The sequence below is a fragment of the Ursus americanus genome, chromosome 16 (assembly GCF_024610735.1).
Source record: "Ursus americanus isolate L20-20 chromosome 16, mUrsAme1.1.p, whole genome shotgun sequence".
Taxonomy (NCBI): domain Eukaryota; kingdom Metazoa; phylum Chordata; class Mammalia; order Carnivora; family Ursidae; genus Ursus; species Ursus americanus.
In genome coordinates, this window is record NC_142142.1 from 45,049,015 (window position 1) to 45,061,089 (window position 12,075).

At 40.7% G+C, this 12,075-nt stretch overlaps 2 protein-coding genes across 2 annotated transcripts; both read right to left on the bottom strand.

The window, feature by feature from the left end:
* Positions 1-435: 435 nt before the first annotated feature.
* LOC123792402 (olfactory receptor 10D1B-like) lies at positions 436-1,368 on the bottom strand. The gene has a single exon (XM_045797555.2). The coding sequence runs from the start codon at positions 1,366-1,368 to the stop codon at positions 436-438; it is 933 nt and encodes a 310-aa protein (XP_045653511.2).
* Positions 1,369-9,163: 7,795 nt separating this feature from the next.
* Positions 9,164-10,129, bottom strand: LOC123792401 (olfactory receptor 8G5-like). Its single transcript, XM_045797554.2, has one exon. The coding sequence runs from the start codon at positions 10,097-10,099 to the stop codon at positions 9,164-9,166; it is 936 nt and encodes a 311-aa protein (XP_045653510.2). The 5' UTR covers positions 10,100-10,129.
* Positions 10,130-12,075: the final 1,946 nt, after the last annotated feature.

The following is a 12,075-nucleotide window of genomic DNA, read 5'->3' on the forward strand; positions in this document are numbered from 1 at the left end:
ACCCAGCTTCTTCACATTCCAGTAGTCACAGAACGCCAGCTGGGGCCAAGTGCTTGAAGCGCACATTTTTCAACAACTCCTAGACCATCCAATGGTGGCTTATCTGATGCAGGCATTTGAGAGTGTAATTAGATAACCATGCCAGCCAAAATGAAGAAGTGCTAGAGTAAGGGAAAAGAAGCAGAGGATGTGGGAGGAGGAAAATAGGAGAAGAAAACAGAGTGAGGAAAAGAAGAGATACTTGGGAAGAGAAAATCCTTCCTGGGCAGGATAATTTATTAGTTATGTGACCTTGAACAATTCTCTTTATGGCTTCAAACTTTAGCTTCTTTATCTGCAAAAGGAATATTGATAACATGTGTACTCTATCACACAAAAGGAAATACCTTTGCAAGCAGTGTGCTGATGATATTGAAGTATAGCTACTAATCTCTATCACTTCTCAGGAGGAAAGGCTACTTGCTGTAGCACCTTCCTCAGAGAATACTTTACTTCTTTATTCCTAAGGCTGTAGATCAAGGGGTTCAGCATGGGGGTGACCAGGTTATTCAGGACCTGAACAGTTGCATTGAGCCAGGGATTGGGGCTGGGCTGCAGGTAGATGAGGACCACTGGCATAAAGGAGAGGAGGATGGCAGTGAGGTGGGCACTGCAGGTGGAGAAGGCACGATGCCGGCCTTCAGTAGATCGGATCTGCAGGATGGAGCAGACAATGCGACTGTAGGAGGTGAGGATGAGAAGGAAGCAGCTGAGGGGCATGAGGCCCACACTGACGAACCCCACCATCTCCAGCGCTGAGGTATCAGCACAGGCCAGCTTCAGCATCACCGGGATATCACAGAAGAAATAGTCCACCTCGTTGGGGCCACAGTAGGGCAACTGGAAGGTGAGAGCGGTCAGAAAGGTGGCCTGGATGCAGCCAAAAAAGGAGGTCCCCACGGCCAGGATGGCACACGCTCTGTGGCTCATGATCATGGTGTAGCGCAGAGGGTCACAGATGGCGACGAAGCGGTCATAGGCCATCACGGTGTACAGGAAGCACTCCGTACAGCCCAGGAAGTGGTAGAAGAAGAGCTGGGACACGCAGCCTGCATAGGAGATGAGCCGGCTGTTCCCCGAGAGGTAGAAGAGCATCTTGGGGGAACTCACAGAAGGGAAGAATATGTCACACACAGACAGTTGACACAGGAAGAAGTACATGGGGGTGTGGAGCCGAGGGGAGGAGACAATTGCCAGGAGGATGAGCAGGTTCCCCATAAGAGTGAAGATGTAGAAGCCCAAAAACAGGACAAAGAGCATGGTCTCCAGACCCTCGGTGTGTGGGATGCCCAGCAGGATAAATTCAGTCACTGCTGAGAGATTCCTCATCTTTGTCAGATGTTGGACTTCACAAAAGAACTCAGGTGTCCAAAGTGTGAACACTGGTGTAAAACTGAGAAGCTCTCTGATGAATGTTTTGGTTTCATGCTTTAACAATCAGTAATCAACCTTATGTAAAGGCATTTCTACATAAAAAGATAAAGAATAAAAATTCTTGACTATATTCTGAAAACTTTGGTTTTTGACCAAGTTGGATTCAGTTCACTGTATTCTCTTACCCACAGATTACAATTAAAAACTCTGGAAGTGAGGCGCCTGGGTAGCTCGGTTGGTTAAGCAGCCATCTCTTGATTTCAGCTCAGGTCATGATTTCAAGTTCCTGGAACTGAGCTCCCCATCAGGCACCTCACTCAGGGGGGAGTCTGCTTGAGGATTCTCTCTCCCTCTCCCCCTGCCACTACCCCTACCCCTGTTTGCTCTGTCTCTCTCTCAAATAAATAAATAAATCTTTTTTAAAAATTAAATATAAATAAAAACCCTGGAGGGGCACCTGGCTGGTGGAAGACAATGTGACTCTTGATCTCAAGATTTTGAGTTCAAGCCCCATGTTGCGTGTAGAGATTACTAAAATAAATAAAACTTAGGGGGAAAAAAAACACCCTGGACAAAATACAAAATGCATTTACCTAAAAACTCTGGAAACTAAACAGAAGGAAGCAGATTGTGAAAGAGACAAAACCTGGAGAAGCCCAACAGATGTGTTTCTACTTTTTCCTCTTTTCTCTTGTGCTTTTGAGCGGAGAAGGGGCGGGGGTCACAATTACAGAATTGTGTGGTGGCTGCTCCAGATGCAGAAATTGTAATAGATAACCCATCTTCTTGACTGGAGCACCTGATAAAAGGTGTTTCCATGATCAAAGAATGTGGGGGAATTCCTGTTTTTTCCCCTCTCTCTCTTTTTTCTTCCAGCCCTGCCCCAAGGCAATTCTGTAATTATGTGACAGCAGTATGAGCAATAAAAATTTGGAGACAAATTCCAATTTCTGGACAGAGGAGTCTCACACGGAAGATAGAGAGCAAGATAATATTTGTGTAAAAGCAAACATGCCCGACTGTATGTTTATGATGTATTTTGAACGTTTGTTATACTTTAATAAGGCTGTTAACTTAAGGAAAGGAAGAGGTAGAAAGAAAACAACTCCAAACCAACATGTAGTTATAATGCTAGATGCAGAGAAAAATGAAGACTCCAAAGAAAGAGTCAGTGACATCTTGAAAAAAAAAAAAAAAGTCATCTGTGTTTACTAGCAGCTTGTTTCTTGTTACTCACTCTAGACATACTAGAAGATTCTCTGTGTGAACTTCTGACTTAATTGGACTCTGTCCTTGAGGAAGGTTCATCAGAGCCTCACCCTGGAAATCTTCCTCCTTTGGTCAGTAAAGACTCAGAGTTCTCTGATCCTTGGCTGTGACTAGGTACAATGATTAATTTGCCCTTTCAGGTACCATCTCTAAGACAACGAGTCCATGCTCCTCTTGATTTCTAAGTCCGTTTCAAGTAAGAATCATCTTCAAGAACTAAAAATGTAGCAGCTCCCAACAATTGAATCCCAACACTTCAGTGGATAAGAAGCCGAAGGTGTCATAATGTGACAGGCGAGAAAAAATCTGAACACTCACATTGTTCACAGGGAACATGGTGGAATTTTCTGCAGTATCATAACAAGATAAGCCAAGTCATGTTCTCTGGTTCCCAGAAGAACACAGCATATCACAGCCACGGGAAATGAGATTAGGTGTTTATAAAAGAAGGTGCCAAGAGCATATACCATCAAGGCTTGAACACACTCATTCCCTCTGGATCATCTCCTTCAGATCCCTTTGGGCATTTCTCATGATTCAGTCAGTGGTAGCTCTGAGGGAGCAATTAGATTAAAGTTCATAACATTTACCCCCAAAACAAAATAATAATAGATTTGAAATGGAAAAATATCTTCATCCCTTCCAAGTCTGCTTGCCTAGAAAATGGACCCCAAAACTGACTTCCAGGCTTCAGGCTAAGTACTTTTTTTTTGCCTCCCATATTTGCCTGTGTTTACATGTAGTAATATGGCCACACCCTATTTGCAAGTATTTAAACATTTCTAGGAATATGTAGATATCTACAATGAGTATCACTGTTGCAGACAGGTTGTAATAAATAATAAAGAATTATTTAACTATTATCTTACATGTTTTTTCTAGCAAGTGCACCTTCCAAAACGTCATTAATAAACTAAGTACATTTAAAGAGAAATATAAATTGGTAGTGTCTTTAAACCATCCCAGATGAACACAGTTTGATAAAAATAACAATAATATGGATTCATCATTTGCCAGGTACTATGCTAATTTATTTTTACGTTCTTTTATGTTTAAATTTAAGTCTCAAAACATCCTTATTAAGTAGGAGAGGAATAAAAGTACCAAGAATTTTAGAACTTGATCACATAGCTAGAAAGTGACTGAGCTGAGATTAAATCCCAGGTCTGATTCCAGACCAAAGCCTTAAGTTCTTCCACTGTGAAAGCTCCTGGGACATTTTGATTAGAAAAGCAGAAATATGGCACTTGTTTTTAAATTCCTGAGGAGCTGCTATACTGAATTTTTATGTGCTTTTTCATGGTGAAAAACCAGTAAAATAGAATGGAACTAATAAAAAGTTAGATTTCATTTCAGTATAAAAAAATTAATGGGATAAGATGCCTTGTGAAGGATTGAGTTTTTATCACTATAAGAGTTTAAATATGAGTAAGATGACATTTTTGCAGGGCTGTGATAACCTTGTATCACGAATCTGATTGCAAGATTATACTACATACATCCTTAATGTCCTTTATAATTTTGAGATTCTTTGATTTTATTATGTTGTTCGTCTTTTCAAATATATCTGAGAAGGTACAATAAAGCTTCACAAATGGTTCTTCTATTGAAGAGGGATGAGACCCCCTAAAGAAGAGGCCTCTGAGCATAATTGGTCTGGGCCCGAATGCAAAATTCAGTGGTTATGAAGATAGCAGTGTTTGTCTTGTAACACTGAGTGTATCTGGCTTACCAGGCCATTAACTTGCCAAACATATGGAATAAATTCACACTTGTTTTCTAGAATATACTATCGCTACACATCAAAAATAAAGCAAACTCACAAGATAACCTAAGTGTCACATATCCTTAACAAAAAAGGAATATTAAAAAAATGACCTAAAATTGAAGGGAATTCAGGATGTCACTAAATCTAGGTAATGAATTATAGTAGGTCAGAGGATTTTTATTTGTTAAAAATTCCATTTAGGGAACGTAAGTAAAGGAAATAAGCACAAAGCATGGTTTGTAATATTTTCTGATTATACACTTTTACCCCAGAAGTTGGCACTTCAGATACCTCATCCCATTTCACTTTTATGCCTCCTTTTTAAATAGTTCCAAAAAGTGATATGGCTGCGAGAACTCTAAAGTTCCATTTTGGGGTGGTGTGGAGGAGGAGGAGATAGCCAAAGAGAAGGTTTGAGCAGAGAAGTAAAGGGCAACTCCCCCAAGGTCTGAGCAGAAGACCCTCGAAATGAGCATTTATATTTGGTTTTTTGGATGTCACTGGATAGGAGATTTTACTAACATTGGGATGGAACACAAAATAAGTGGCTGCATAGATAGCAAAGCACTAGCTGGAGAATGTTGGTGGTTGAAGGAAACTCAGTGATAATGATCACTTGGGTCTATGAACAGATGACTTTGAGATTTTCAGTGTCTCACTGATCATGAGCCCAGTGGCTTTGTGGTTTATGTGCAAGAGTATCATTCATATCCAGCTAACTCTGAGGTTGCCCATCCACTAAGATAAAATGTCTCTGAATCTCTTCTTCCAGAATTGTTCCAGATTCTTCCAGGGATTGTTGGGAGGCTATTGCTCACTCGAACTAGGGGTCATTTTCTAAAGGAGGTTCTCTGTTTCTCCTGAAGCTTACCTCTTTACCTCTCTCACTTTCTAGCTTGTATGTAGACTAGCATGCACAAGGACATGTGCATTTGACCTTAGAAAATTAAAGAACTCTACAGGTGTAGCAGTTAGCATGGTAACATATAGCAAAAGAGAACATAATTCTGACTGAGCAAAAAATTAGTGATATAGCAGAAATAATGAATATAGAGAAACCAGAAATCTTATGATTTTGCCCTAAGTTCACCACGTGTTTGTTTTATGAGCTTAGAAAATAAAAGAGAGGGGCGCCTGGGTGGCGCAGTCATTAAGCGCCTGCCTTCGGCTCAGGGCGTGATCCCGGCGTTCTGGGATCGAGCCCCACGTCGGGCTCCTCCGCTGGGAGCCTGCTTCTTCCTCTCCCACTCCCCCTGCTTGTGCTCCCTCTCTCACTGGCTGTGTCTCTCTCTGTCAAATGAATAAATAAAATCTTCAAAAAAAAAAAGGGGCGCCTGGGTGGCACAGCGGTTGAGCGTCTGCCTTCGGCTCAGGGCGTGATCCCGCTGTTGTGGGATCGAGCCCCACGTCAGGCTCCTCCGCTGTGAGCCTGCTTCTTCCTCTCCCACTCCCCCTGCTTGTGTTCCCTCTCTCGCTGGCTGTCTCTATCTCTGTCGAATGAATAAATAAAATCTTTAAAAAAAAAAAAAAAAAAAAAAAAAGAAGAAAAGAGAGGGGTGCCTGGGTGGTTCAGTTGGTTGGGCATCTGACCCTTGGTTTTGGATCATGAGGTCATAATCTCAGGGTAGTGGGATCAAGCCCTGCATTGGGCTTCACACTCATCAGGAGTCTGCTTCAGATTCTCTCTTCCTCTCCCTCTTCCCCTCCTGCCCCCATTCTTTCTCTCTCTCTCTCTCTCAAATCAGTAAATAAATACTTTAAGAAAAAAAATGAAAGAGAAAGGGCCTAGGAGGTAAGTTGAAGTCAGAGAAGACCTCTGAGCTTGACTGATCTAGACTCAAATGCAAAGTTAGGTGGAGACACACACACGTGTACACACACACACACACACACACACACACACTGAAATACTACTCAGCCATAAAAAAGGATGATATCCTGCCATTTGGGACAATATAAATGGACCTGGAGTGTCTTCTGCTAAGTGAAATGAGTCAGACATAGAAAAACAAATATGATGTGATTTCACTTATTTTTTTAAATGATTTTTTATTATATTATGTTAGTCACCATACAGTACATCCCTGGTTTCCGATGTAAGGCTCGATGATTCATTAGTTGTGTATAACATCCAGTGCACCATGCAATACGTGCCCTCCTTACTACCCATCACCAGCCTATCCCATTCCCCCACCCCCCTCCCCTCTGAGGCCCTCAGTTTGTTTCTCATAGTCCATAGTCTCTCATGTTTCATTCCCCCTTCTGATTACCCCCCCTTTCTTTATCCCTTTCTTCCCCTACCGATCATCCTAGTTCTTATGTTCCATAGATGAGAGAAATCATATGATAGTTGTCTTTCTCTGCTTGACTTATTTCACTTAGCATTATCTCCTCCAGTGCCGTCCATGTTGTAGCAAATGTTGAGAACTCGTTCTTTCTGATAGCTGAGTAATATTCCATTGTATATATGGACCACATCTTCTTAATCCAGTCATCTGTTGAAGGGCATCTCAGCTCCTTCCACGATTTAGCTATTGTGGACATTGCTGCTATGAACATTGGGGTGCATATGGCCCTTCTCTTCACTACGTCTGTATCTTTGGGGTAAACACCCAGTAGTGCAATGGCTGGATCATAGGGTAGCTCAATTTTTAACTTTTTAAGGGACCTCCACACTGTTTTCCAGAGTGGCTGTACCAACTTGCATTCCCACCAACAATGTAGGAGGGATCCCCTTTCTCCACATCCTCTCCAACAATTGTTGTTTCTTGCCTTGTCTATTTTTGCCATTCTAACTGGCGTAAGGTGGTATCTCAGTGTGGTTTTGATTTGAATTTCCTTGATGGCTAATGATTTTGAACATTTTTTCATGTGTCTGTTAGCCATTTGTATGTCTTCATTGGAAAAGTGTCTGTTCAACGATATGATTTCACTTATATGTGGAATCTTAAAAAACAAAACAAATGAGAAAACAAAAAAAGCAGAACCAGACCCATAAATACAGAGAACAAATGGATAGTTGCCAGAGGGGAGGGGGTGGGGGGTGGGAAAAATGAATGAAGGTTGAGAGGGAGATTCAGATGTCCAGTTATGAAATGAATAAGTCACAGGAATGAAAGGTACAGTATAGGGAATATAGTCAATGGTATTGTATTAGTGTTGTATGGTGAGAGATGGTAGTTACACTTGTGGTGAGCATACCATAATGTATAGAGTTGTCAAATCACTACGTTGTACACCTGAAACTAATGTAATGTATGTCAATTGTACCCAAATAAAAAATAATAATAATAAAAATAAATAAAAGGGAGGATAATCAAAGAACAAAAGTTAAAAAAACAAGAGCGTTATACACAACTGATAAATTATTGAACACTACGTCTGAAACTAAAGATGTACTATATGTTGGCTAATTGAATTTAAATTAAAAAAAAAGAAGAGTAAAATGAATATGCTGGAGGCAGTAACCAAGGCTTTATATTTAAATATTAAATAGCAAAGGATTTCCTCTCTGCCAGCATGAGGTGAAATTATTTGGGTAGAGTGGCCTAGATGGGGTTGTCTGAGGCTCAGATACCATTCTACCACATGATTTGCCATGTTGACCCATTAGATTCCAAATCTACTAATTTTGTTTAGTCTCTAAGGCTGTATGCTTGAATTCAAGAATAAATTAGGCTTGCTTTAGGGACTCCTTGGTTGTTGATGGGACTTAATGACAAAAAAAATCAGATATTTACAAGTTACCATATCTGTGATGTGATTTACAACAGAACAAACTCAGGACTCGTATTTCTTAATCTTTGTATAGAAACAACAAAGAATGTTACCAGTTATCTTAAAGATCCTTAAAGAATTCTCCAAAGTTACGTTTAATTGATTTGAACCAAAACCAGAAAGCCATATATATCATTTTAAGGGGTTAGTGGGCAAAGACTGAATTAGATAAATGCTGGTTTTCATATAAATATTTTATAGAGGAAAAGTAATTACCAAGAAAATTATCAAGGACCTACTAGGTAGCAGGCATTATGCTATTTGGAGATATGGCCGTGAACCGTATGTACAGGGGTCTCCCTTGATGGAGCTTACAGTCTAGTGTGGACCTGAACAATAAACAGACCATTACAAACTGGAATAATAGGTATCACAGCAGCAGGATATTGGCTTGGGCACAATAACAACACATCCATTGGTCTGTAACTCAGATTTTAAAGTTCTGATTAGGTTTCTTATGCATAAAATAGAGGAAATAATTCAGAAAAAGGAGGTATGGGGTAGGATGTGGTGGGAAAGACTAGAGATATGCAAAAGCTAAAGATTACATCATTATATTGTTATGATTTTTATTTTCTTTGCACAGAAAAAAGGAGATTTTTAACCACTGCTAGAAGATACTTTCATTATGGTTGAGAACTGAGTTTTTATCAGTTGTACAAAGGACAAGGGGAGGAGGTGATGTAATGGCCTTAGTGAGTGGGTCCATGTATCCATATTATCCTTAGTACTTCTAGTCTGTGTCTCGTAGATACTCATGAGAGCAAAATCCAGGGAGCAGTGACATCAAAAGGCCACAGGAGTAGGAAATAATGTCAATAGAATCCCACTAAATGAAGATGTGTGTTGACAAATGAGCTAAAATTAAACATATCAATTCATATAATGTAAAAGGCAATGATTTAGACTAATAAAAGGTCCTCATGTTATTTCTGATCACAAGAATATTCTTTTCTCTAACATTTTCTTCAGGGCAACATTGACATCCTTATTCCTCAGACTGTAGATCAGGGGGTTCAGCATGGGCACAAGGATGGTATAAAACACAGAGGACACTTTCCCTTGGTCCAGGGAGCTCACAGAGGATGGCTGCAGGTACATGAATGCAGCAGATCCATAGAAGACAGCAACGGCTGAGATGTGGGAGCTGCAGGTGCTGAAGGCTTTGGACCTGCCCTCAGTGGAGCGGATGCGGAGGATGCTGGAGAGGATGAAGATGTAGGAGGCAAGGATCGTCAAGCTGGGGGCAAGGATATTAATGACACTAAAGACTAGAATCAGTAATTCATTGACATGGGTATTAGAACAGGAGAGTTTTAAGAGGGAAAGAAGATCACAGAAATAATGGTTGATCACATCAAATTTGCAGAAATGAACCCTAAACATGCAGCCTGTATGAACAGATGCACAAACCAGGGCTATAATATACACTCCCAAAATCAGGGAGAAACAAGCCTGATGGGACATGATGATATTATAAAGCAGGGGGCTACAGATGGCTGCATAGCGGTCATATGCCATTGCTGCTAACATGTAACACTCTGAAATAGCAAAAACGAGGAAGAAATAGAGCTGAGTCATGCATTCAGGGTAAGAGATGACATTCCTCTCTGTCACAAAGTTCGCCAGCATTTTGGGGGTAATGACAGTGGAATGGCAGAGATCAATGAAGGACAAGCTACTGAGGAAGTAGTACATGGGGGTGTGCAAGTGAGCACTGAGCCCTATCAGCGTGATCATGCCCAGGTTCCCCACCACCGTGACCGCGTAGATTCCTAGGAAGAAGAAGAAAAGGGGCAGCTGGAGTTCTGGTTTCTCTGTTAGCCCAGCAAGGATGAACTCAGTCACTGTGGAATGATTTCCTGCTGCCATTTTCCTCTGAATAGTTTCTGAAAGGGAGAGAAAAAACCATGGTTGTTGGAAAAACTTCACTATACTTCTCTATTTAGAGTAGGGTCCCCCATGTAGATGATTCATGGTTTAGATATCCTTTTGGTCTATAGGATCATTTAACTCTGGGTCAGTTTATGTAAGTAGAGTTCACTGTGATTCAATGTTTAGTAAGCTGCATTTCCAAACATAATATATGTATTTCATATAAAAAGAACTGCTTCAGTGGCCTGCGTGGCTCAATCAGTTAAGCATCTGCCTTCAGCTCGTGTCATGATCCTGGGGTCCTGGGGTCCTGGGATCAAGCCCCGCATTGGGCTCCTTGCTCTGTGAGGAGCCTGCTTCTCTCTCTCCCTCTGCCTGCCACTCCCCCTGCTTGTGCTCACGCTCTCTTTCTCTGTCAAATAAATAAATGAAAGTTAAAAAAAAAAATAGCAGTGTTTGTAATCACTGAAAATTTGCTAAGTGTCTGTTTCCTATATTTAACATTTCAATGATCTCAAGCCAACATTTCTTTCTTTTTTATAATAATTTTTTATTATGTTATGTTAGTCACCATATAGTACATCCTTAGTTTTTGATGTAATGTTCCATGATTCATTGTTTGCATATAACACCCAGTGCTCCATGCAATATGTGCCCTCCTTAATACCCATCACCAGCCTATCCCAATCTCCCACCCCCCTCCCCTCTGAAGCCCTCAGTTTGTTTCCCAGAGTCCACAGTCTCTCGTGGTTCATTCCCCCTTCTATTTACCCCCCTTCATTCTTCCCTTCCTTCTCCTACTGATCTCCTGGCTAGTTCTTATGTTCCATAGATGAGAGAAACCATATGATAATTGTCTTTCTCTGCTTGACTTATTTCACTTAGCCTAATCTCCTCCAGTCCCGTCCATGTTGCTGCAAATGTTGTATAATCATTCTTTTTGGTGGCTGAGTAATATTCCATTGTATATATGGACCACATCTTCTTTATCCATTCGTCTGTTGAAGGGCATCTCGGCTCCTTCCACAAGTTAGCTATTGTGGACAATGCTGCTATGAACATTGGGGTGCATATGGCCCTTCTCTTCACTACGTCTGTATCTTTGGGGTAATTACCCAGTAGTGCAATTGCTGGATCATATGGTAGCCTGTTTTTAACTTTTTGAGGAAACTTCACACTGTTTTCCAAAGTGGCTGTACCAACTTGCATTTCCACCAACAGTGTAAGAGGGTCTCCCTTTCTCCACATCCTCTCCAACATTTGTTGTTTCTTGCCTTGTCAATTTTTGCCATTCTAACTGGTGTAAGGTGGTATTTCAAGGTGGTTTTGATTTGAATTTCCTTGATGGCTAATGATTTTGAACACTTTTTCATGTTTCTGTTAGCCATTTGTATGTCTTCATTGGAAAAGTGTCTGTTCATATCTTCTGCCCATTTTTTGATTTGATTATTTGTTTCTTGTGTACTCAGTTTGAGAAATTCTTTATAGATCTTGGATACCAGTCTTTTATCTGTAGTGTCATTTGCAAATATCTTCTCCCATTCCGTGGGCTGCCTCTTAGTTTTTAAAGTTATTTTTTAAAAGATTTGTTTATTTTAGAGAGAGAGAGAGCACGTGAGAGGGGGCAAAGGCAGAGGGAAAGGGAGAGGATCTCAAGCAGACTTGGGGTCTTACCACCCTGGGATCATGACCTGAACCAAAATCAAGAATCGTATGCTTAACTGACTGAGCCACCCAGGTGACCCATAAGGTCAGTTTTTATAAGTATTCCCAATGCATCTTAAAATATGTTGTTTGTTTTTGAGGGTCCTGTGATGCATATCATTTCTATTATGTCCACTTTACTAACAATGTTGTTTAGATTTTGTATATGCATAGTGAGTTTTTGTCTGTTATTCTAATAGGTATTGAGATAAGTGTGTCAGTGCCTCCCACCAAAGTTTCTGATTTGTCTGTTTGTCCCTTCAAGCCTT

Bases quoted from the DNA above. Each gene is read 5' to 3' on its own strand.
- LOC123792401 (XM_045797554.2), bottom strand. From the start codon at position 10,099: ATGGCAGCAGGAAATCATTCCACAGTGACTGAGTTCATCCTTGCTGGG.
- LOC123792402 (XM_045797555.2), bottom strand. From the start codon at position 1,368: ATGAGGAATCTCTCAGCAGTGACTGAATTTATCCTGCTGGGCATCCCA.